General features: G+C 42.1%; 1 protein-coding gene across 4 annotated transcripts in view; it reads left to right on the forward strand.

Annotated features, from left to right (window-relative positions):
• The first annotated feature begins 5,991 nt into the window (after nucleotides 1-5,991).
• slc39a6 (solute carrier family 39 member 6) overlaps nucleotides 5,992-26,673 on the forward strand; it is a 28,089-nt gene continuing 7,407 nt past the window's right edge. Inside the window, exons 1-12 of one of the 4 annotated variants that reach the window (XM_078173451.1) lie at nucleotides 6,260-6,546; nucleotides 6,654-6,908; nucleotides 8,612-8,792; nucleotides 11,877-12,501; nucleotides 15,094-15,250; nucleotides 15,697-15,789; nucleotides 15,893-16,062; nucleotides 17,127-17,315; nucleotides 18,177-18,255; nucleotides 18,637-19,038; nucleotides 20,774-20,854; nucleotides 21,095-21,285. In XM_078173451.1, coding sequence (XP_078029577.1) covers nucleotides 8,614-8,792; nucleotides 11,877-12,501; nucleotides 15,094-15,250; nucleotides 15,697-15,789; nucleotides 15,893-16,062; nucleotides 17,127-17,315; nucleotides 18,177-18,255; nucleotides 18,637-19,038; nucleotides 20,774-20,854; nucleotides 21,095-21,285 — 2,166 coding nt within the window. In that variant the 5' untranslated portion in view covers nucleotides 6,260-6,546; nucleotides 6,654-6,908; nucleotides 8,612-8,613. The other 3 variants (XM_033650722.2, XM_033650721.2, XM_078173450.1) reach the window with 3 other exon arrangements.

Consider the following 26,673-nt stretch of genomic DNA (forward strand, 5'->3'; position numbering starts at 1 on the left):
ATTCCCCTACTTCCTCTCCTATTCCAGTACTTCCTCTCCTATTCCCCTACTCCCTCTCCCATTCCACTACTTCCTCTCCTATTCCCCTACTTCCTCTCCTATTCCAGTACTTCCTCTCCTATTCCCCTACTCCCTCTCCCATTCCACTGCTTCCTCTCCTATTCCAGTACTCCCTCTCCCATTCCACTGCTTCCTCTCCTATTCCCCTACTCCCTCTCCCATTCCACTGCTTCCTCTCCTATTCCCCTACTTCCTCTCCCATCCCACTACTTCCTCTCCTCTTCCCCTACTTCCTCTCCTATTCCAGTACTCCCTCTCCCATTCCACTGCTTCCTCTCCTATTCCCCTACTCCCTCTCCCATTCCACTACTTCCTCTCCCATTCCCCTACTTCCTCTCCCATTCCACTGCTTCCTCTCCCATTCCACTACTTCCTCTCCCATTCCACTACTTCCTCTCCTATTCCACTGCTTCCTCTCCTATTCCCCTACTCCCTCTCCCATTTCCACTACTTCCTCTCCTATTCCCCTACTTCCTCTCCTATTCCAGTACTTCCTCTCCTATTCCACTACTTCCTCTCCTATTCCCCTACTCCCTCTCCCATTCCACTGCTTCCTCTCCCATTCCACTGCTTCCTCTCCTATTCCCCTACTTCCTCTCCTATTCCCCTACTCCCTCTCCTATTCCACTGCTTCCTCTCCCATTCCACTACATCCTCTCCCATTCCACTCCTTACTCTCCTATTCCACTGCTTCCTCTCCCATTCCACTGCTTCCTCTCCTATTCCACTACATCCTCTCCCATTCCACTGCTTCCTCTCCTATTCCCCTACTCCCTCTCCCATTCCACTGCTTCCTCTCCTATTCCACTACATCCTCTCCCATTCCACTCCTTACTCTCCTATTCCACTACTTCCTCTCCCATTCCACTGCTTCCTCTCCTATTCCACTACATCCTCTCCCATCCCACTGCTTCCTCTCCTATTCCCCTACTCCCTCTCCCATTCCACTCCTTACTCTCCTATTCCACTACTTCCTCTCCCATTCCACTGCTTCCTCTCCTATTCCACTACATCCTCTCCCATTCCACTCCTTACTCTCCTATTCCACTACTTCCTCTCCCATTCCACTGCTTCCTCTCCTATTCCACTACATCCTCTCCCATTCCACTCCTTACTCTCCTATTCCACTACTTCCTCTCCCATTCCACTGCTTCCTCTCCTATTCCACTACATCCTCTCCCATCCCACTACTTCCTCTCCCATTCCACTGCTTCCTCTCCTATTCCACTACATCCTCTCCCATTCCACTGCTTCCTCTCCTATTCCCCTACTCCCTCTCCCATTCCACTGCTTCCTCTCCTATTCCACTACATCCTCTCCCATTCCACTCCTTACTCTCCTATTCCACTACTTCCTCTCCCATTCCACTGCTTCCTCTCCTATTCCACTACATCCTCTCCCATTCCACTCCTTACTCTCCTATTCCACTACTTCCTCTCCCATTCCACTGCTTCCTCTCCTATTCCACTACATCCTCTCCCATCCCACTACTTCCTCTCCCATTCCACTGCTTCCTCTCCTATTCCACTACATCCTCTCCCATTCCACTGCTTCCTCTCCTATTCCCCTACTCCCTCTCCCATTCCACTGCTTCCTCTCCTATTCCACTACATCCTCTCCCATCCCACTACTTCCTCTCCCATTCCACTGCTTCCTCTCCTATTCCACTACATCCTCTCCCATTCCACTGCTTCCTCTCCTATTCCCCTACTCCCTCTCCCATTCCACTGCTTCCTCTCCTATTCCACTACATCCTCTCCCATTCCACTCCTTACTCTCCTATTCCACTACATCCTCTCCCATTCCACTGCTTCCTCTCCTATTCCACTACTTCCTCTCCCATTCCCCTGCTTCATCTCCCATTTCCACTTCTTCCTCTCACATTCCACTACTTCCTCTCCCATTTCCACTTCTTCCTCTCACATTCCACTACTTCCTCTCCCATTTCCACTTCTTCCTCTCCCATTCCACTACTTCCTCTCCCATTTCCACTTCTTCCTCTCCCATTTCCACTACTTCCTCTCCCATTCCACTACTTCCTGACGAGCATTGAAATAGCTACTGAATATTTTGTGATATCATCACATGATCAAATACAAACTTGACGTGACATATTATCAATCATCACTGCAAATCTGTATATGAGAAAATTATCAACTACATTGAGATATTATTCATTAAATTGGAGTTGCGTTTAATAGAGTGCAAGAACAGCTCTGCCAGCTGCAACTTGTTCTAAATGCTGATAAAACAAAACTTATGTTTTTCACAAATTCAAAATCAGCAAGGTCAAATCGCTCTGTCATTTTCACCAGTAATGGTCAACAAATTGAACTTGTATCTACTTTTAAACATCTGGGGTTCTTGATTGATGACCACTTGTCTTTTAAGGCACATATTCTGTATACTGCTAAGAAGCTGAAGCTTTTACTTGGATTTTATTTCCGAAATAAGTCTTGCTTTTCTTTTGGGGTAAAACTGAAACTGGTGGAGTCGACCTTTCTTCCGATTATTGATTATGGTGATGTGTAATATATGAATGCCTCTGCTCACTGCCTCCACATGCTGGATAGTGTGTATCATGGCGCTCTGAGGTTTATCACAAACCGTGGTGCTCTAACACATCATTGTGTCTTATACACTAAAGTAAATTGGCCATCTTTATATGTGCGCCGGCTCGGCCATTGGTATGTCTTGATTTACAAGGCCATTCTTGAGATGATTCCATCTTATTTATCATCTCTTTTAATCCTGAATAATAGAGCCCACAGTCTCCGTTCTCAGGACTTTTTACATTTTACTGTTCCTAAGGTCAGAACAGAATTGGGGAAGAAGGCTTTTAGGTTTTCTGCTCCAACTTCATGGAACAATCTGCAGTCAGAGCTCAAACTCCAAAGCCTGGTATCTCTGGATGTATTTAAGTCCATGATAAATCCCATTGTAGCAAGGCTTTATGAGTGTAAATGTTTTATTTGATCTCGACCTGATTGTGTAAATTCAATTGTTTGTTATTTGTATCTCTTGTGTCTATGTTTAATGTGACAATGTGTTGAAACTATATGTGCTGCCATTCTTGGCCAAGTCTCTCTTGTAAAAGAGATCTTTGATCTCAGTGGGACCAACCTGGTTAAATAAAGGCTAAATAAATAAATAAATAAATAAAAATTATTTTTTTAACAACTTTATGTAAAATGAACGTAATTTTGTTATAATTTTGCTACTGACTGTTTTACAAATAGAAAAAAAGAAACAGAGATGGGTTTGCCTTCTCGAGGGCAGAAAGCAGAGGACAACATTTGTATTTTGATGTGTGTTCTTCTTTGAACGCAGGCAGAGGCAAGTTGAATCAGTCGCAAGGACCAGTTCTCTGCTCTAGAGAGCGGGCCCTCCAACCACTCTGTCCCCACCACATGGGCCCCAGTGTAACCACACTGTCGAATCCTTTTAGTCACTTGGACACAAAATCATCAGCAAACAGGGTCCACGCTGAAAAATACCAGAGTTACTCCCTAACCTGCTGATTATTTTCTCCGTTGACCAAATGACTGTTTGGTTTGTGACAGTGAAAATACAAAGTAATTGAGTAATCAATATACTTTATAAATACTGACGTTCTGCCCACACCTCAGATGCAACGTGGATGACGAACCGAGCACTCCGTCTTCACTGCCGCTGCATTTTATCTGAATTTTACAGATTTGTACTTTGGTACCATGTTCTGGGACCCGTAACACTTCAAAATGTGCGTTCTGTCCAGCCAACAGTCCAAACCTCAACATTACTACTAATACACTGCAATTATTAACATTATTAAAAGGAAAAGCAGCAAAACTTCACATTTGTGAAACTGGAACCATGAAATGTTTGACATGAAGAAGACTCAGCCATCAAAACAGTTTCACATTCACTTTCTGTCGATCAACTGATAAATGATGAATGTACTGATTGTTTCAGCTGGACATAAATAAACTGCTGGGGAATTTCATTTATAATTTAATATCATATTTCATAAACTAGTGTAGTGAAAAGTACAGTATTTCCCTCTGAGATGGAGAACACATATATGGAGGAGACTAAATTAGGCCTACAGTGAGTCTCTTTCTCTGCAACAAAACTAATGCTGATAGTTCCCACAGCTTTCCAAACTAATCCTCTTCCCCTCTTCTTTCTCACAGACCTGGACACTGGCAGTGCTGTCACATGCTACCAAAGCCCAGTCACATGCTGTGCACCCCTATCCTCCTTCACAGCATCTGCTCCAAGTCCTCCCGTGTTGCATTCATGTCCTCCTCGTAAAATACGGCCATCAAGCCATCAGCGGTATTCTGCAAATGTTATCTGCCTCTGTGATGGTCTTAATGCTGTTTCAAAGCCTTCTTCACAACACAAGGAACTTCATTATGGTCGAAATCCATTTAATTCAATTTATTTTTTAAGTCTCTAGTAGTCAAATCTAGCAATACTGACTCTACAAATATATATTAAAAAAACACATGAAAGCGCCCTCACACATAACAGACTGTCATGTTACACTGCAAATCAGGCACGACTACGATCATCAGACTCGGGACTATTTACACACTTTTGAGCTGCATTCCATGTATAACAGGAGTTATAAATAATTATCATAAAGTATTATTATTATATTATTATGTAAATATTTTTATACATGAATCCATGCCATATGAAAAGTACCTTAGAGAATATAAAAACATCGTTTGGCTTCCTTCTACCTCCAGTAGTGGTATCCACTTAGCAACATTATTTTTCTCAGCTCTTAACATTGCTTTTGATTATTGTAACTGTATTTTCTTTATTGTTTTATATCCAGGAACTTTGTGGAGGACGTTGTAACATTATTCAGATAAGTACTACACAAATAAGGGATGCACGATAATATCGGTACGTCATCGATGTTGACCGATATCGGCTTTCAAATGAACTATTACAATAGTCCAACATGCTTTATCTTAACAATGCACAATGAACTAATTTTACATACACTGAAAAGCATTCATGTTTCCATCTGCTGGTGTAAGCATCTGAGGAAGCGCCGTTTGGCTCGAAGCATCATGCCGTAGTAAAAACTCACTCTATTGGAGCTTTCTGGTGTGCGGACATTGTTTCTTGCTCTACATGTGGCCTTGTTTGTCCAGCACCCATCCCTAATATGGGTATGAGGATGTGCGTGTCGTTTTCACCTTTGTTTTCCATCTGCTGGTGGGCCGTCAGCAGTATGCATGCATATTATGATGATGATTCCACTACAGAAGAGACTTGATGATCATCAAAATTAGGTGGGAAAAAAAAGTGGATATCGGTATCAGTATCAGTTATCGGCCAAATGAGTAGTTAAATATCGGCATATCACGCATCACCATTATTAATCATCTCTTGATGTCTCTTAATGTTTTGTGTTTTCAATCACATTTTTGTATACTATTTTATCATATATATTGGCCATGACATTTATCTCTTGTGATTTCTTTGTTTCAAATACCACATGGGATATTTCTTATTCCTTAGTTAACAGTTTTTACTTGTAAGCACCTTCTACAAAAATAAAAAAGTCTGTATTTGCATTGGCATCTGTATCTTCCTTAGCAGAGTATTCATCACTCCTGCACTGCTACACTTAAATTTAATAACCTTACATTGCAATACCTGCACTGTCAACCACCTTAATTTGCACCACCATCAGAAGCATATCTACAGCTCTCTGTAGGAGTCCTGGGACGAGACTATCATTTCACTCCTGTGTTTTTTATTTGTTTTACACTTATATTCTCTGTCCCTGTAAGTTCCTGTGTTTCTGTATGCGCTGTGTAATAAGCTACTAAGAACACAACGTGGTGAGCTGACTTCTTGAAAATTCTGGCTCTGTATTTCCCTCCCTCCACTCTCTGGTTTGTCACTCAGATTTCCGGCAGCCCCTGAAGGAGGCACAGACAGCATCCATTCGTGCTCATTTACCGGACCGGAGAGGACCGAGCTGTACCGGGACGCGTCCACACATCAAGCGGAGAGGACAAAGCACTGCACTAACGTTCACTACACACCGTGAGTTATTTCCACACATTTAAAGGCTTGTTTTGGTCTCACTGTGAGGCCGTGTGGAGGTGAAGCACGTCCGCTCCGCACGGCGGCGGCAGCGGCAGCGGCAGGCTTCAGTTTCCGGGTTTGCCGTCTTTGTGCACACGGCACCGGGCTGGTGCAGAGCGCATAAACCCAACGTGTTACTGTTTACCTCCAGTGTGTGTGAGAGAGTGTGTCAAACACAGACACGCGTAGTTGGCTGTGAGAAGGATTTTATATTTTTATGGCTCGATGTTATTTTTAAAGTAAAGCGGAAGCTCGCAGCAGCACGAGGCCCGAGCCTGGGCCGCATCCCCCTGGCAGATGCCATCTATCAGCGTCCTCCGAGAAATTTAACGAAATAACTGCTGCTAGCAGGGTGGCTAACCAGGCTAATTACTAACAGAAGAGGTGAGGAAGCTTCCAGTGTCATTATCTTCATCATTATTCCTGAATATTAAACACGATACACTCGCATTCATTTCTATTAATAACGATGAGCTGTTTGTTTTATTAAGATGGCATCGGACGCTCTGAGAATGCCACCCGGAAACCTGGTTTCATTCGGATGAACCTCATTCAGAAATCCTACAAGTTAAATATCTCTGACCATCAGAGGACGAGTCACTTCTCAACACGGCTGTCTCTGTGTAAACCAATCATTTAGAGGATGCTCTTTAATTCGGCTCAACATTAAACACACTACACGACATAGTTTTCTCATCCAGCCAACTCTTTATCTGGTCACCACTGTGGGCTGTGACTTAAATTAGGTGAGGGGCGGTGTGATGGCCAGTGTGGGATCCACGGGGATTTCTGTGAATAAGCGGGGTTTCCCAGTAATCTTTATCCGGAATTAACCATTGTCTTCCCTCATTTGGCCCAACTGACACATGTGCTGTAATCATGTTTCCTATTGTAATTAACCAGAATGCACTGGAGCCAGTTCTGCACGCTTTGTGTACTGTTTCCTGTACTTTACAATAGTCAAGTAAAAGTAGAAATATCACAGTGTAGAAATACTTACATTACATTTGAATAAATATAATGTAGATACACTGTAAGAAAAATTACTGACAGGTGGTTTTGCCAGCATATTTTCCTTTTATACCAGAGATAATATTGACATGTCATCGACTTTAAAATGAATTATATCAGAATCGGCCAACATGCTCTTTCTTGTTTTGCACAATGAATGAATATTACATACTTTGAAAATCATGCTTTTTCATGTGTCCATCTGCTGGTGGGCCGTCAGGATGAAAGTGTGCATCCATACTATGATAATTTCACTGCAGAAGAGTTTTGATCACTAAAATAAGGAGGGAAAAAGTGGATATATCTATCAGTATTGGTTATCGGCTAAATAAGTTGTTATATATCAGCAAAACAATCATGAATTCAAAAGTAAATTGCACATGCCAGACTTTCAGTCTTTAAAGAGAATTTTTATTCTGTAGTAATTTAAACTTTTCCATTTAAACTTAAACATGGAGAACTAAAGTAGGGCCAGTGTGTTCCAGTTATACCGAGGAGGTAATGTTCGAGTGTTATACGATCGTGTGCCTTTGTGTTGTAAATATAAATTCTATGTTACGTATGATTTATTTTTAGGGACAAAGGCCTGTGGAGGATAAAACAATATTCCCTCTGACATTAGTTAAGTGTCAGTTTCACTTCCCTCCTCCTCCAGAGAAAAACAGCGTCTCCATCCATGCGCAGCATTTTCTATTTAAACTGGAGCTGAAATGATGAGTTGTTTAATCTCTTATTCCATCGACAGAAAACATTACCTCCTTCTGGCTTCTTACATTTGAGGATTTGTTGCTTATATTCTCTGGACTTTGGAAACAAACACTGTGGTGACCTCTTTATGGCTTTGGGAAACTTTTTAGCATTACTCACATTAAGTATGACAGGTACATGATTCATTAACATATCCTGTGGTTTATTTTGTTGGTCGGCAGCTTTTCATAGTGTTATTTTAAATTTCCACTGCTTTTTCTCTGAACAAGCTTTATTGGGATCAGAAATTGATCCGGTCAGAAGGCGGCCACAAACACTACAGACGAATGTTCTAATTTTAGTGAGTTATAGTTATGTGTAGTGACCGTCACTTCTGTAATCTCTTTGATTTATTGTTTTGTGGCTGCCATATTCTGTCAGTTCATGATTTAAATTATCCAGAAACTCTGCTTTGTGTCCTTCACATCCTTCAGAGGGCTGTAGTTAATGTCGCACTGTCGCCACAGCTTCCGCTTTCTTGTTTTGTCTGAGCAACAGTTCAAACCCCAAAGTTATTCAGTTCATTAAGATGTGAAACAGAGTTTGGTATTTTTACTTAAAATAAAAAAAAAATACTGAAAATTCTGCTTATTAAGAAGTAAATGAGAACAGTTTCACTTATTTTTAAAATAATCTGTCATTGGGTTTCAAATATAGTTTAACAGATGCTCTAACTTCTTTTCCTTGGCAGAGATGATGTTGACGTTGATGTTGATATTTCTCCTCGCCGAGAGTTTGTCCAGCGGGGATGGGTCGACCGGTTTAGACTGCAGCCCGTCCACCACAGAGACCAACAGATTACTGTCGGCTGTGGTCGACTCGCAGAGAGCTGAGCAGAGCCAGAGGCAACACCTGGAGGCTCTGTTCAACAGGTGAGCCTGTCTGCTACCTCGACAACACTGAACTGAGTTTTTGTCTGTTTTCCAGACCTGGAAGTGGTTTGGATTAACAGAAATGTATGGAAAAAGTTTTGATTGTAATTTGTTTTGGCTGGGGAACATGACCGTAATCAACCTTAATTTATTAGGTCACAGAACAATTAGCAGGCGTGTCTATAAAATTAATGTTTGTTTTAAGCAGCTGTGCGGAACTTTACGTTTTTGCTGATTATAGTGCCCCCTTTGGTCGAAGCGGTATGACACCCACAGCCTGGTGTCGTAAAATCTAGACTGCAACCGTCAATTACCGCATGCATTTGTTTTGGAGAGCGAGAGCAAAATCATAAATGTTCTGGTGTAGCTCTGAATTTCTTATAAACTGAGGACAACTGCCTGCTGTATATTTGTGTTCATGGTCACAGTTACAGATAATCTTGTGGCGTTTGTTGTAACGTTACCAGACAAAAACGGTTCACATCAGCTAACGTTACATTTAGCTTGCTTATAACTTCCATGTCGTCATATATTGAAGTGAAACAACGTCTAACAAGTTGCGGTATATTCTCTAAATAAAAACAAAAATTACATACCTGTCGATTAGGAAAAGGACCAACTCGGGATCAGTTTTAAAACCTTTCAAATCTCGCAGCTCTCTCCACTTGGTGAATGTCTGACCGAGGTTTACACACGTTTGGGCTCGAGCCCTATCACTGTCCCGTTTAGCCTTCTTCTGTTCTTCTGTTCTGTTTTCTTTTAGATGGTGCTCCTTCTTTATCCGCCATGACATCAAAAGTACAACCAAGTCCTTATAGATACATCTGGTAAAACTGTTATGTGTTCAGCAATGCCCATTGTGTACCGCTCACTCGAAGAACACACTCTGTAAACACGGCTCCTTCTTCTTCTGTGGTTTATAGGGATAGACCGATATGGATTTTTTAGGGCTGATGCCGATTTTTTTCCATCACCCTTAGCCGATGACCAATTATGGACTGCCGATTTTCTTGAGCCGATATCTGGGGCCAATACTGCTTTTGCTCCCTCAATTTACATCAAAAAAATGACACAATGATAACAAATATTACAGGTCTCAAGTTTACAATAAGAAACATTTATTGAACAGTAAAAAATACTAAAAAAAGATGGAAAGTTGAGGTAGAACAGGTAGAATATTATTATTACACATTCAAATAAAAAAAGAGTTCAGTGCTCTTAAATCTTCCAGTAATGTCTTTATAAAATAAACAAATATTTAAGCTGAAGCATAAATAAAACAACAACTACTGTACACAGTAGGATTCAACAGCTTTGTTCAACTTAACCACATACCTTCAAATGAAAAAAAGTGCCAGGGAAAAATAAATCCGCGAACCCACGCACGTATCGGCCGATGCCGATACAAGTAAAAAACTCAAATATCGGCCTGATATATCGGCCGGCCGATGTATCGGTCTATCCTTAGTGGTTTAATGGCTGCGGGCCGCTGCGGGCGTGCAGACTTACTTCCGCCTCCGGGTGCCGTATTCTGGTTTGCTGACTTCCGCTGTGTCCAACCTGACCGAGGCTACGCTAAATAGCCATATAGAGAAAGACTTTTTTGTCGCTGTTGGGTTCAAATAAATATGCAGATCTTCAAGGGGGGGTGATACGAACTGGGGACAGTTTTATAAATGCTAAAAAGTTCCGCACAGCTGCTTAAACAACAAATAGATGCCTACAAATTAGTGTATGCAGCAAGTCGGCTGCAGGAATGTATGACAAGCAAGTAAAGCAGCAGCAGTTTGCTTATCGAAAATTGTCTGGGAAGTAGGTGTGTAATAATGTACTGCTTTATAGGCCTACCCGTTTTAAACTCAAGTCATGGAAATTGGGTAAAAATATTGAGAATATTGCGAGCGAACCCTGTGAGTTGCTGGGTCACTGTTTTGTTTTTTTAAAGTAACATTTCCCTGTTGCAGCTCAACAAAGATTTGCCTTTAGTATGACTTAGAGCTTTACTAACTTGTGGTAGGTTTTTCCCATTTCTGACAATTTAAGAGTTCACTGGAAAAAAAAGAATGAAAACAACTGTGAGTTGTTGCTTTATATCCAAAAACGTTACTCAATATTGTTGAATTCTGCAGATACGATTAAAAGAAAGTTTTTTTTCTTTCCCTACTTTATGTCACTAATTTGCACAGAATAAAAACAGAAAAATTGTTAGAACTAGTTGGTTTTAGTTTTCACACCTGACATAAAACAACTTCCTTCAAGATCATTTTTTAGCATTAAAGTCTTCTTTAAAGGTCCAGTGTGTCACATTTAGGGGGATTTAGTGGCATCTAGTGGTGAGGATTACAGAGTGCAGCCAGCTAAAACTTCTCCTGGTCTGAATTCCTTCAGTGTTAAGTCTTAAGGAGATTTTTGCCGGGTGCTGAATTATCCGCAGAGGTCTCTTCCTCTCCAAAACAAACAGATCAGGTGATTTTAAACTGGAAAAAAATCTGAATAAAGCAGTTTGACTGGCTGCTAACTACAGTGGCCGAAGCAAAAACGCAAATGTCCCCCTCTAGAGCCAGTGTTTGGTTTGTCCATTCTGGGCTACTGTAGAAACATGGCGGTGCATGATGGCGAGCTCCATGGATGAGGACCTGCTCCCTGTGTAGATTTAAGTCTCATTATAAGGGAACGAAAACACAACGATTCTTATCTTCAGGTGATTATACACCAAAGAAAACACTTACTATATGACATTCCATTTCTGCAGATAGATCCCCCTAAATCCTGCACACTGGACCTTTAAAAGATGGTGTAGTGCATGTGCACTTCATGTCATGAATAAGTAAACATGTTTGTTGTTCAGTAGTTAAAAATTAAACAACTGTACCCAGTGAAATATTAATAATTTGTACATAAATAGCAGTGAACTCTCCTCTGGACTGTTAGCTGCTGGTTGCTGGCAGATCATAAATATTGAAGGAGAGCTTGGTGTGAAAATAGCAGTTGTTCTGTCAGCAGTTATTTTGTTCTGTCAGCAGTTATTTTGTACAAAGACTGATGAGTGGTTATTTTCTAATTGATGTTTTATAAAATTTATAGATATGGAGAAAACGGCACCATCTCTCTGGCCGGTTTAAAGCGTCTGTTACAGAGCGTGGGGCTGGATCGCATCAGGACTGTTATGGTGCAACATCATGAGCAACCAGGCCACCACAATCACCACCACCATCATCATCACCACCACCGCCACCACGAGGGCCACCAGCACCATCACCACCATCTCCATGATGACAACAACTCGCATTTTCAGAAACGCTCTGAAACCTCACAGCCCAGAAAGTTACCAAAGACCCCTGAAGTCTCCAAAGATCAGGACAGCCACCACAACCTGCTCGACAAGAAGACAACGGTGGCAGCGGCAGTGGCGGCGGCTCAGGAGGTCGGCACCACGGCGGTGTACAGTGCCCAGGTGGTGGTGAAACCAGATGATGCTCATAAGAGAGAAGACAGCAGCCCGGAGCAACCCAGTCCTGCCGGGGAGGAAACCACCAGAGCGTCTATTGCTAGACTGGTCACTGAAAGCCAGACTCAGGCAGCTGCAGTCAGCCGTGGGGATCACGACCATGTCCATGACCATGACCATGACCACGTTCACGACCACGACCATGACCACGATCACATAAACCAGGATCTTCCCCACAACCGAAGCATAGATAATGTTGAGGTAAGACATTAGCCTCTCATTTACAACTGGGCAGTGTTTAACTGTTGGCTATCTGAGCCAAAGCAGTACCTGAGTTTTGGAGCCAAATGTACAAAAAACACAAAACCTTATTTTGTGGAATATAATCATCTTTTAACCTTTTCTTTATTCATTTAACAAAGTATGCCAAACTGTTTAGTTCATCTGTGTTTAAAAGAAGAATTTTGCCTCAGTGAAATAGTGTAAAATTAGAAACATTTGCAGAATGAGACAATAAGTAATTAAGCCTGAAGAATCTGACCTAATGGGTCAGTACCAACTTTTAGTACTTGACACTTGTTCATCTTTCAGCGTAGGTAGGTATCTTTATATAATGACAAAAACTCTGTGTGTGTGTCTGTTCCATGTTTTTCTCCTCACTGACTTGGTCAATCCATGTGAAATTTGGCACAGTGGTAGAGGGTCATGGGAGGATGCCAATGAAGCAATATTACATCAATTGGCCAAAGGGGGGCGCTATAGCAACCCATTGAAATGTCAAACTTTGAATGGGCATATCTCATGCCCCGTATGTCGTAGAGACATGAAACTTTGCACAGAGATGCCTCTCCTCATGAGGAACACATTTGCCTCAAGAACCCATAACTTCCGCTTATATAGATTTTCCGCCATTTTGAATTTTTTGAAAAACACTTCAAATGGATCTCTTCCTAGGAAGTTTGAGCGATCTGCATGAAACTGGGTGAACATAATCTAGGGACCAATATCTAAAGTTCCCTCTTGGCAAAAGTTGGAAAACTTACTAAAACTGAGCTTCTATAAGGCAATGAATATTGTGGAGGGCGTGGCTCATCACATAAAGGTGTATAACATCTCAAGGGTTTCACCCATCACCACACAACTTTGTAGGCATATGACCACACATAATCTGAGGGGACCCCTCCATTATTGACCCCATCAAACAAAATGGGGGCGCTAGAGAGCTCATTTCTTATCTAGGCCTAACCGCCATATGGATTTTTACTAAACTTGGTAGATATGTAGAACAGGACGCCTCAAGGTGACTGGAGAAATTTAACTCTAATTGGCAACTGGGTGGCGCTATAACAACAGAAAAATGCTTCAAAATGGCTAAAATGCGACCGATCGCTGTGGCTCCCCCTGTGGACCAATGTTGGTGTTTTCTAATGTTTGGTATGACTAAGTCATGGTATGGTATGCTGTACATAATCACGGAAACTGTCAGTGTGTCATTTTGTCAGTCAGTCATTCTGTCTGTCCCATGTTTTTCTACTCACTGACGTGGTCAATCTATGTGAAACTGCACATAGGCATTGAGGACTGGCATAGGTAGAAGATGACAAAGCCACCAATGGGTATGGACTAGTCTAAAGTAACAAAGGAAATAAAACAAACGTTTGTTATGTGATTCATTTTTTAAGGGGTCAGAACTCCAGCAGCACTTGTAGCGTATGAAAGAACCTTATAAGACCAGTCATCAGCTTTGATGAGTCCAGAGTTTTGTCCTCTTTAGACTTCTCTAAAGAGTGAGTGAAGTTGTGCCACCCCCACTCTGCTCCTTGGGATTTATTTTTTAACATGTTACATAACTACTACTAACTACAAAATATGATTCAGCATTTACATTTGGTTCATTTGAGGTGTCCCAACTGCTTCATTAAGTGTCACGTTAACCAGTTACTTTTGGTTTGTTGTGGTTACTGGTTAATAACTGTAGGGCGAGTTACTTCTCGGATGGTTTGGTGCCAAGATTGTTTTTAAAGATTATTTTTCTGGCTTTCTTAAATAGGACAGTCTAAGCATGAAAGTGGAAGAGAGAAAGGACTGCAGGCTGGAATCGAACCTGCGACCACTGCGGCAAGGTCGTTGCCTTTGTATATGGGTGTCAGTGACCAGGGTGCCAGGATCTTATTATGTATCTGTGCCGGCGATAGCTGTGGATTGACGCTTTGTTTTTAAGTTGCCTGTTCATCCGTCTGTCCCATTCTCATAAACGTATTAGACATTCTAATACCTCAAGGACGCTTTGAGAGAAATTAAAATTTGGCACGCTTGGTCGTTAAGGATGAACTGATGACCTTGCATCTGTGTCCGTCTCCTGCATGCGATATCTCAAGAACACCCTGAGTTGGTTTCTAAAAATTTTGCACAAACGTCCACTTACACTCAACATTGAACTGATTAGATTTTGGTGGTCAAAGGTTAAAGTGACCTGAACAAACATGTTTTTGGTCATAACTCAAGAATTCTCAGACTAAGAATGAGTCTGGACGAACTTGGATGTAAACTGTACCTGCAGCTTGACTGGTTTGCTGAGGCATACAACCGTGTGGCGGTAACTCTTGTTTTCAACACGACGCATTAGGTTCCACCTAATGTGTGACGATAATAGTAGTCTAGTTTTCTGTACGATGGTGTTGCAAATGAGAGGACAGTGAACACAAAGTCCAAATAAGTTTAAAAAAAATAAGTCTCTTCAGGTTTGCTGAGTCACCCTGTGTAAAACCTATCATGACTTTTCATGTCTGTGTTACTGTCTTCATGTTTCCTAAATGTGAGTGCAGTTAGTGAGTTGTTGTGTTTTACCTCCAGTGTCTGAACGCCTCCACCATCCTCTCCTCACACGGGATGTCTCAGGAGGTGGGTGTGACTCTCACTGACTTCAGCTTCCTTTGCCCCGCCCTCCTCAACCAGATTGATGGCGGAGCGTGTATTCTGCACGGCGGCGCTGCAACACACGGGGAGAGAGGTGGGACCCATTAATGGGGCAAATCTTTATTCAGTTTTTAAAATTAAAATATATGTTGCTGTGTCAGTAAAGTAGGAGAATGTCAGAGAAGTGTTCAGACAGACCGTAGCAACATCTGTGTGGAGCTGTCATTGATCTGTTACTCAAACTGGACTTCCTGGTTTCACCTTCACCTGCATCATCCAACCAGATAATGAAGTTATTCTTATCATCCCAAATATTACATATCTGTCTGCTGACTCACTGACTGACACACCTGTTGTGTTTCGGTGCTCTTTGACGATCCAGATTTACCTGTTTACACCTGAAACGCCCTCATAGAAGTTCTAAGATGGGTGTGACTGATGTTTTTATTGTATCTAATGCTGATTCATTTTTATAGCAGCTCTGGAATTCGATGTGATGATAATGGATTTATTTAATATCTCCCCCTCTTTTTTTACCAGACCATAAACATGGTCATGGTCACCATGGTGACCACAACAACTCAGACAGCAGGGAGCACTCTGGAGGTGAAAGTGGCAAAAACATCACAATAGGTAAGATCATGAATGAATAAATCTGTGATTAGACTTCTGTTAACCGTGATCGTTGGTTAACCGATAGCTTTAAAAATGTGCCTGTTTGATTCGTGTGCTGCAGCGTGGGTCGGAGGGTTCGTCTCCATCACCATCATCAGCCTGCTCTCCCTGCTCGGCGTCGTCCTCATCCCGCTCATGAACAGAGTTTTCTTCAAGTTCCTCCTCAGCTTTCTGGTGGCGCTGGCTGTCGGCACGCTGAGCGGTGACGCCTTTCTTCATCTCATCCCCCACGTGAGTCAGCGATATTGCCGGGCATCAATATCTTTTACACCACAGGACTTTTGACGTCTTGCAAGCATGTAGTCCTCACGTTATCAGTCCTGTAGGGTCAAATTTAAATTTTGTCCTGACCTGAGACACAAAGCATTTTAGGGCCATTTTCACACTGGTTCAAAGGCTGCAACAAAGATGGGGGATCAGTTGAGTGTACAAAATAGCAAAAGCTTTTGTATTTACAAAAAGTGACAATAAATAACAGAATGAACATCAAAGTCAGTTACCAGTCATGTAGGCATGTTGGGGTTTGTGGAAATCGTAGCAGCTGTACCCGTCAGGGAAGAAAAGGATTGACTCCAGAAGGAAGGAGGCGTTCATGAGCAGAGCACACCGGGCCCAGGTGTAGCTCATCCAGCTGATGACCCTCCATTCAGCACCTGCAACACACAAATAGAAACAGCAGTACAAGGACGCAGGGACCCCTAGAGGAAAGGAGGGATCATCACAACGCTTTAACATTTGTTTGAGTCCAAACCAGAGTTCTCTTCCATCAAAGGAACTTAATTTTAATTCTAATTAATTCTAGTGTGACATATAATGTATACGTCTGCAGCGCTTTCTAAACTGCAACAATGACATAACATTGCAATAACAATCATCAGAGGCTAAGGAGCTCATGGACCTAAGTGTTTTCCCAGTTTGCTGACATTTTCTCCTGGTGTTCTTCTTTAAGTTAGTTGCTAACTGCTACCAGCTACTTTCCTGCGGTGAGTTCGCACACATAACACACCGTCAAAATGTTATACCCGTCCTGCTCATGGTCCTGTCCTACTGGCCGTCCTGTTCATACAGACACTGTTTTGGGGCTGTTACTACCGCCGATGCTGCCGTAAAGGCGAGACAACTCTCTATAGTGATGAAACTGGCGTTCCCCCACCCTATCAAGTAACTGGTTTAGACTCAGGTTAAACTTGAGAGGCCGTGGTGATGCTTTCAGTGTTGGTCGCAGTTTGTGTTTTCACTGATTTTAAGTTTTTGTCTCATCAGTCTCTTTGTGTTCATATCTGTGGATGCTTCAGTCTCAGGGAGGCCACCATCACCACCACGAGGATTCTGGGATGGGTATGGAACATCACGTCCATGGTGAGCCGGAGGAAAACCTGGACGCAGTGTGGAAGGGTCTGACGGCTTTGAGTGGAGTCTACCTAATGTTTCTAATCGAACACTTCCTGACGCTGGGGAAAATGTACAAGGACAAGAAACAGAAGGTCAGATCACAAACACACAGATGAAGTGCCCAAAATGACATTTCATCACACATGATTCCAGTCCTTATTCTCTTCCGTATGAATAGATCCATATTTAAAGATGTATAAATACTCTGAATGATTAGTAATATGATAATATGTAGTGCTGCTACTAGATGGCTCGGTATTGGCTACCAGTTTTTGAGTTTCAGTACCAACATCGAAATATCGAAAACGTTTTTCTACCAAACTGTCTTTTATGTATTAGAAGACAACAGTTAATTTAGACAATTCTGACAACTGTCTAAATAAATAAAAAGCAGCCTATGACTGATTAAAACAAGAAGTATGCAATTAAAGCAGCTGTCAACAAGATTATGAATATGACCAGACAGTCGCTAACAACTTCTAATATTTGAAGGAGTAGTTTAATTATTTTTGTTCCCAACTAATTAAGTTAAAAACCCAGCAACACTTGATAACATAAAGATCCTGATCACTAGTTAAACTGGAACGATTTGTCCTCATAATTACCATTTTACTCAGCGTAACAAACATGGTGGTTATCAAATAATTTCTGGAGGAAACATTTGATTTGACTCAAGAATTTGGCATTTCTGCTGCTATTTGTGACATTTTAAACACATTGAAGACAATACATTGTAAATCCAAGATAAAAAATAAATGATATTAAATATTTATATGATTAATATAAATATATAAGTGATATTAAATATTTATATGATTTTTAACGAAGGTTCAAAACCATTCCCCTGGAGACTGTAATCACCGTGACAACATGAGCTTCAGTATTGTGTTGTTGCTGGGGTTATTCATACTGTATCATGAGGTTATAACAGGGTGTTTGTGCCGTCTGAGCAGATCCAGAAGAAGTGGGATCAGAACGACAAAGCAGATCCAGAGAAGCAGCCTGCTCTGGAAGACCTGAAGCCAACTGAAGGTAAGACGCCACATCAAACAAACACCCTGGTGGTTTTTTAACCATCTCTCTGAAGGGGAAAAAAATATCATGTCTCAGGGACAGAAGGGGAGACGTTTGGTCAGATACTGAATTGGTGACTCTAATCTTGAAACTGTGCTGATTGTATAGATCTTCTGTGTGTGAAGCATCCATGTTTTCACTGACATGGATGGAGACTGCAGGTATACAGGAGGTAAATTGCCATGAAATTAACTTTTGTTGCGATTTGGTGCTATAGAAATAAATCTGACTTGACCCGTTTTGGTAACAAGACCATTTTTGTGGACAAATTTGAATCAAAAATCTCATTTCATATTTCAGCAGTTAGAAGAAATAAAAAGAATTATTCTCTTCCTTCAGATGTAGAGACGAACGGTGCCGGTATGTTTGGTGACCACTCGAGCAGCCTGCATGGTGGCAGTGTGGCAGAAGAGGAGCAGGTGATGCTGGCACCGCAGGTGTCCATCGTCTCGCCGCAGGGTTACGGCGGGGCGTCGGGGGCTGCCGCCTACACTGCCGAGGACTGCGAGAACAAATGCCACTCCCACTTCCACGACACTGTGGGCCAGGCCGACAGCATGCACCACCATCACCACGACTACCACCACATCCTGCACCACCACCACTCCCAGAACCACCACCCTCACAGCCACTCCCACTCCTACTCAGAGCAGCACTTCCAGCAGGCCGGCGTGGCCACGCTCGCCTGGATGGTCATCATGGGAGACGGACTGCACAACTTCAGCGACGGCCTGGCCATCGGTTAGTAGGTGTTGCTGTCATGGCTGGAGCTCAAAACATACTTTAGCTTGACAGTCACAACAACCTTAAAGGGACAGTTCACCCCTAAATCAAAAACATATTTTTCTTCTTTCCTGTTGCAATTTATCAGTCGAGATAGTTCTGATGTGAGATACAGAGAGTTGGAGATATCAGCTGTAGAGATGTCTGCCTTCTCTCCAGTATAATGGAGCCAGATGTCACTCAGCTTGTGGTGCTCAAAGCACCAAGTAATACATTTAAGAAACTCAACCGCAATGTCTCTTTCCAGAAATCATGACCTGGTAACTCAGGATAATCCACAGACCTTGTTGTGAGCAGTTTCATGTAGGAACTATTTTCTTTCTACCCAACCACAGCCGCCAACCGAATTACTGCGCTGAAGGAAGCATCTACTCATAACTCCCTTTTACACTGCCAGATTTTCTGTGAATGTTGGGTCGTTTTGCCGGCAAGCCGCGAGCGTTTAGACACATGCAACCGGATTGGCGATTGATCCGAGGCGCCCAATTTTCCGCCTTGTAGGGTAGACATATTGGTGGAACCCTTTTTAGTTTAAACAGACTGAGGTGGCCTTCCGCAACAGGAGGGGCTGTTGAAGACTTGTGGGAGGGGCTGTTGATGACGCCACACGTGCGAGCCACTGGCGGTGGATAAACGGGAAACAGCTGATAGCAGGAATTAGCGAGCAGCTAGTAGCAAGAGGGAAACACCTGACAGACACTGTAAAGATGAGCAACTGGGGAGACAAGGAATTGCGCGCCCTCCTTGTCCTCATAAACGAAGAGGTCATTAACCGTCAGATGACGGGGACGGTGAAGAACGGGCCGACTTACGAGAGAATCGCTCAAGGACTGACCAGCCGCGGCTTCCCTCCCACGTCACTGTTTACGTCACACGCTGAGCTACACGTTTTGTTACTTGCTCACGCCCCCCATTGCCCCGAAAAAGGCGCATTCTGTATAAACAAAAGTAGGTAGGCGGCATTTTGCTGCACTCCCTGATTTTGTTTTTATACTGCCAATGCTGAAAAAAGACTGATTGGGCTTTCCTGCTAATTTGCACAATTCCTATTTAAAAAGGGCTCGAGACGAGAGGCTTATGACAGCATGAGATGTGAACACTAATGGTGTCCTCCTTGGCTGAACTGTAACGTTAGCTAGCTCGGTGGTGCTTGGTAAACTAACCGTAGATAGACACCTCCTTCTACACGGTGATATGGTTGGCGGGTGTATTATATTGGAGAGAAGACAGACATCTCTACGCATGATATTTCAAACACTCTGCTTCAGAACTATCTAGATTGATAAATAGCACTACAGGTTAGACTGATTATGTGGTTAACTGTTTCTTTGAGAGCTGTTTTGGATCGACAAGGAAACACAAAGTCAGTGATGACACGTTGGCTACTTAAAGTCCAGTTCTAAAGTTGAACATAAAATATATTTGTGATATTTATAGTTACATCTACCAAATACCTGCTCAAACAAAGACGGGAAGTATCACCAGCACTTCGACTGGTCTTGTGGAATGAACAGTGACGCTCTCAGACAATGACTGATACACATTATTAATAATCAACTGATGAATGTTACCAACCCAAGATATGAGCTGCCTGGCTGCTAACGTTAGTCTGCGGGATTGAAACTGACAGAAGATTATATAGTACAGTACCAGTGACGATGGTAGGTTTGAATATTTTCCTGTCACTCTGCAGGAGCTGCCTTCACTGAGGGTCTGTCCAGCGGTCTGAGTACATCTGTGGCTGTTTTCTGTCACGAGCTGCCTCACGAGTTAGGTAAGACCTTCGATCTCATCTTCGTCTCTCAGTGATGGTTTAATCTACAAGTGTTTGCTGCACGTAAAGCATGAGTAGTTTACACATTAAAATCCTATTAGTGTGTGACACTGCTGAACTACGGTTCATCTCAGTAGATTTAAAGCATTTCAGGAGAGCGTAGATCTCATGTGGTGACAGTTACTTGTAAAGTTTGTAAAGGCTCCTTGTCTTGGTTTGAATGTGGACTCTTTTTCCCAGGTGACTTTGCGGTGCTCTTGAAGGCCGGTATGACGGTGCGTCAGGCCATTCTCTACAACGTCTTGTCAGCCATGATGGCCTACTTGGGTATGGTGACCGGTATCCTGATCGGACACTACGCAGAGAACATCTCCATGTGGATATTCGCCCTTACAGCTGGGCTCTTCATGTATGTGGCTCTGGTGGACATGGTGAGTCAGCATTACCTCTCTTAAACCTGAACACACGGCAAACAGTCACAAGCTGATCATGAACATGTATCTTCTGCAGCTGCATGATAAACAATAACAATCACTAGTTTCATCATGATACGATTTTTGATTCTTTGGACAACGATGCAATATTTGCAGATATCAAGTAAGCCACGATACACTGTTTAATTCAATTCAATTTATATACAACGATATTATGTGCCCAGAACTGGCACCGATTAATTTTTTGCTTTTGGCCATAAATGATAAAAACACATAAATAACTGTAACTAACTGTACACAGTTAGTTACAGTTACGTCTACATGAAACTGACTCCTCGAATGCGCGTGGGATAAGTTAGGATAAGTTCTCGAAGAAATGTTTTCATTTTAACTAGGGCTGTCAAAATAATGTGTTCACTTCAATTAATAAATCACAGACAAAATAAATTAAATTAATGGTGAGTAACTTTGCTCTGGTGCCCTTTGACCCGGTGCATTACTGAAGGCCACAGTGGCTTTATCACATGATGGAGGCAGACAAGATGACGCTGCTCGGCCCTGTGAATGGTTTACATTTAAAAAACGCCCAGATGGAACGGTTGATAGGAGCACCGTTCTCTGCAGTTCCTGCAGTAAGGAACTTTCGTACCATCGAAGAACCTCTAGTCTGAAATATCACCTCAACACAAAGCATTTAGCAGAGAACCCGGGTGGCCGAGCTAGCGCAGCGTCTGATGCTTGCACCAGCAGCCAGCCTTGTCAAGCCAAACTCGACCAGGCGCTCAGAGGCAAACTGAGTAAGTCTGTCTGTGAGCGACTAACTCCACTGCAAAATGAAGTGCAACCAATTCACTGCAGACCAATTTGGGTGGTAGATAGGGACGGGAATCTCCAGGCACATCATGATTCGATTCAATTCCGATTCTGAGGGCAACGATTTTGATTATAAAACGATTCTCAATTCCAAAACGAGCCAATAAGAAAATTTACACTAGATATTGAAAAACATTATTGTAATGAAACTGGGAACACATATCCAGCGCATACAAACTGTGTTACTTACTGTGGTTGAGATGACTACGCTCCACCAGTCTCCTCTGGTCCATCCTCCTCATCCACAAATCTCAACAGGACTCTCCTGTCCCTCGTCAACCTCGACATTTCTCCTCCAGTATTTACAAGACTATAACTGACTATAACTATCTATGAACTATAAAAATACAAACTATTGCAAAAAAGACGAACGATGGCAAAACTACGAACTATGGTGAAAACACAATGAAAACACGGCAAAAACACTCAAAAGATCTCAAAAAATCACAAATACTATTATTTACAACACTTCATATTATTCACAAAGAAAACGTCACCCAAACTCCACTAAATCACTCCAACTTGCACTCTCCTCGTCAGCTGTCATTCTCCTCCTGCTATGCTCACTTCCCTCCCCTCCTTCACAGGTAATGACATCACTACCGTAATGTACAGTATATCTACAGAATTACGTTGATAGCGTGAATGGTTGAGGAGTTACGGTAATTTGAAAAATAAATATAAAAATAAAATTAAAATCGATTGCGTTTTCCACATCGATGCTCGCATCTTTGAAGACAGAATCTTGATGCATCTAAAAATCGATTTTTTTCCCCCACCCGACAATTGTGTCAAAAATCCAACAACTTTACGACACGTGCCAAAAATAATTTGAATTTATTTTTTAAAATACTTTCACTACAAAAATTGATGTATGCGATTAATTTAGATTAATTAATCACACAGTGTGTAATTATTGGATTTATTTTTTTATCACTTGACAGCCCTAATTTTAACCTAAACCATCATCTTTTTCATCATCATTGAACAAAAGTTTAAAATTTGGCTGAATAATAAAAGTCAAAGACAAAACAATTGTTTTTTGCTCGTCAGCCATTATTAGCTTAGGCACTTTCATGTTGCATACATTAGCCTAGCAGACTTTAACCATACTTAAACAAATTACATGTATTATTTATACTTTTTTTGAAGCACCGTTTGTTGAAGTCATTGCATCTACCGACCAAACAGTGCAGGTGAATTTCAGCCCAATATCGTTGAAAAAGAGGAGCTAATGTTGCCCTAGCAAAAAGTTAGGGAAATGAGATGCCAGTACAGACGGGCATGTTGTGTTTCCTGAGTAATTTATCTCAAACGGCCTTGTTTACATATGACGTGTGACTGCTCTGTCCGAGTATTTTCTCTGAAATCCAAAATTTTTCCACCCAGCCGTTTAATTATTGTCTTTCTCGTGACACACAATTTTAAAATAAAAGCGTATCCTAAAGCTGATGATATGGATCAATGTTTCACTCAATGGCATCTCAATACATTGATCAAGATCGATAGATAGTTAAACCCTCAGAAAACGGCCAGTCTGAGGTTCTTAACCTTCCTGATCTGAAGAGCATTCCTTTAAAGAAAACAAAACAAACTACTGAGAGCCAGCAGTGTTGTTCCAGTACAGTAACTGCAGCTGCAGACACATAACATCACCTGCTGGACATGAGCTCGCTGCCGCCCGGCCCAAAACCTTTTCAACCTCTATCCACATTTTTTAATTTAGAAGTTTCAGAACAATGCAACTTTTACCAGACATATGAATGAAACAGAAATTTTGACTTCATTACTAACATTGACATTTAAGTTCCAAAAGAAAAAACTACAAGAGCAAAACCAAAACATGTGAAAATGACCAGTACTGCCAGCTGGGTTTACTGGGACAGGCTCAGGGGACTCCATATCACCACCGCCTGCAGTGTTCAATTTGTAATGTGCTAACTGATAATAGCATACGACCTGCACCACAAACAGAGTTTCAAGAGGAGAGGGAGAGCAGGCAACACAGGCACTAACAACAAGTTTGGCTGTGTATTGGACAGGTAGAAACGGACTGACACCATGGTGGGAACATTCACATAAAGAAAACTGCCAGACTGTTCGACTGTACATGAATGAACCATTTTCAAATGATTCTCCTTCATCTGGAACACTTGACAAAAATCTAAGACAGAACCTCTACATGTGTGTGGATATACATGCAGAACAATGATGCATTCAGTAGAGGCCTGAATAAAGGTGCGTCTGTGTAAAATCAACACAAAAGAAACAAATACAAACATTTAAAGAGATGTCAAAGCTGTTTGTGCAGGCTGACAGAATAAATTCAATATTTAGGAAGTGGTTAAATAAACAAATGATATGTTATTCACTTTACGTGGTTTGAAAACAAACTGCTCAGCTGTTTCTCACTGAGTCAGGAGAACTGAAACTCCTCTGCTCTCCTCCAGTCAGCAGCATCTGCTCTGTCGACTCATCTGGACCGACTCTCAGCCGGTCAGAGAGCAGCAGCCTTCAGGAGCAGATGGCCTCTTCCCCCACACACACACACACTTGAACACATGACAAGTGTATAAAACCAAACAGAAGAGAAGTGAGCTGTCACAAACTGCTGCTGTCTGTTAAACACAGCAGAGCTTCTGTTGCCTCAGCCTGCCCTCTTGTGGCTGCTGCCCCACACTGCAGTCTATTACGCGTTATCACAGCCACATGGGTGTAATAAAATGATAATGTCTGCTGTCACCAGTTCATCCTGTAGTCAGCTGGTTTAGAGCTAGGACAGAGTCCAAACCAACAGCCCCACGATGAGTTCAGGACTTCTGAGACGCTGTGTTATGTCAGACATTGCTCAACACACAGCTACAACTCCAACTGCTGCTGAATCCACAACATCTTCTTTTTACTTATGTTTTCACACAAAATACAACATGTACATGAGACAGACTTGGGGCCTCATTTACAACCATCACATGCTCATAAAAAAGACTTTAAATGTGTGAATTGAAGACAGATTGTGGAAATTAGATGTGAGAGGAATCATTGTACGTGTAACGATCTCTCACACATTTAAATTCACCTCATATCAGACGTTTCTCACAGGTCCACTTCATAAACATTCAGATGCAGCAGTGTTACTCGTGTTTGTGCCAGTTCAATATGTGACATTTCTCCAGTATGAAGCTAGGGCTGACCTGCCTGCAGCCCGTGAGCGCGCTATATTAAATAATAGGGCACTCAGACAGCGTCAAACAACGTCAAAATACGTCCACTAAAAGTGCATTTTTTTCACACAGATAGGCTCGGATTGTTAGTATAATTATCTGACAACATAACGGAAACACGGAAATGAACGTCTGTGTTTACCTTTAGCTGGATTCAGACATGTTCCTCTGCCTGTTGCTGCTCCCTCTCTCTCCTCGTCTGCTCTTCAGTTTCAATGAGCTCTGCGTCCCTGTACGTCCGTGTGCGTCCGTGTTCAAATAAATACGGGCGCTCATCAAATTCAAACGGCTCATCCAGATCCAGTTGGTCAAAATCAGGTAAAAATTCAGCCATGACTACTCCAAACAGAGTAACTCCTCGTGTTTGTAAGGTCACTCCAGCGGTAACTTCCTGCAACAACTCAAATCTCACGAGACGTGAGATTTCAGAGCCAGACTTTCACTCTCTGAGTGAGTGTTTTGACTTGCCACAACAAACATGTCTGAATTTTTACCCGATTTTGACCAACTGGATCTGGATGAGCCATTTGAATTTGATGAGCGCCCGTGTTTATTTGAACACGGAGTACATGGACGTACACGGACGCAGAGCTCATTGAAACTGAAGAGCGGACGAGGAGAGAGAGGGAGCAGCAACAGGCAGAGGAACATGTCTGAATCCAGCTAAAGGTAAACACAGACGTTCATTTCCGTGTTTCCGTTATGTTGTCAGATAATTATACTAACAATCCGAGCCTATCTGTGTGAAAAAAATGCACTTTTAGTGGACGTATTTTGACGTTGTTTGACGCTGTCTGAGTGCCCTATTATTTAATATAGCGCGCTCACAGGCTGCAGGCAGGTCAGCCCTAGCTTCGTACTGGAGAAATGTCACATATTGAACATCCTATCACTCATTTAGACAAAAGTAGATCGGAAAATAGGGCCCAGGTTGAAAAAACAGTTCCCCTTTAATGGTTGGTTGTGGGCGTGCAGAAGGCGGGATATGAGGCTGATCCATGAGCAGACAATTCCAACTTGGCATATATACATTTCCTCATTTGTACAAACATTTAGTGTGGATTCTTATTTTTCTGATTATTCCGACACCATATGAATACGCAATAACTAAACATTTCTTAGTGTTAACAAGCAAGTCTCGTTAAGCGACTGCAGAATGTTCAGACTACATAGTTATAAAATTATTATTATTCATCTGTTTTTGATGAATTGTATTTTTTAGTTGCGTTTCCTGCACCAGTCTGCAGCCTGAGCACTGGGAAACCAATCACAGATCAGTGTGATGTCATGT

This window comes from Epinephelus lanceolatus, chromosome 12, assembly GCF_041903045.1.
Source record: "Epinephelus lanceolatus isolate andai-2023 chromosome 12, ASM4190304v1, whole genome shotgun sequence".
Taxonomy (NCBI): Eukaryota; Metazoa; Chordata; class Actinopteri; order Perciformes; family Serranidae; genus Epinephelus; species Epinephelus lanceolatus.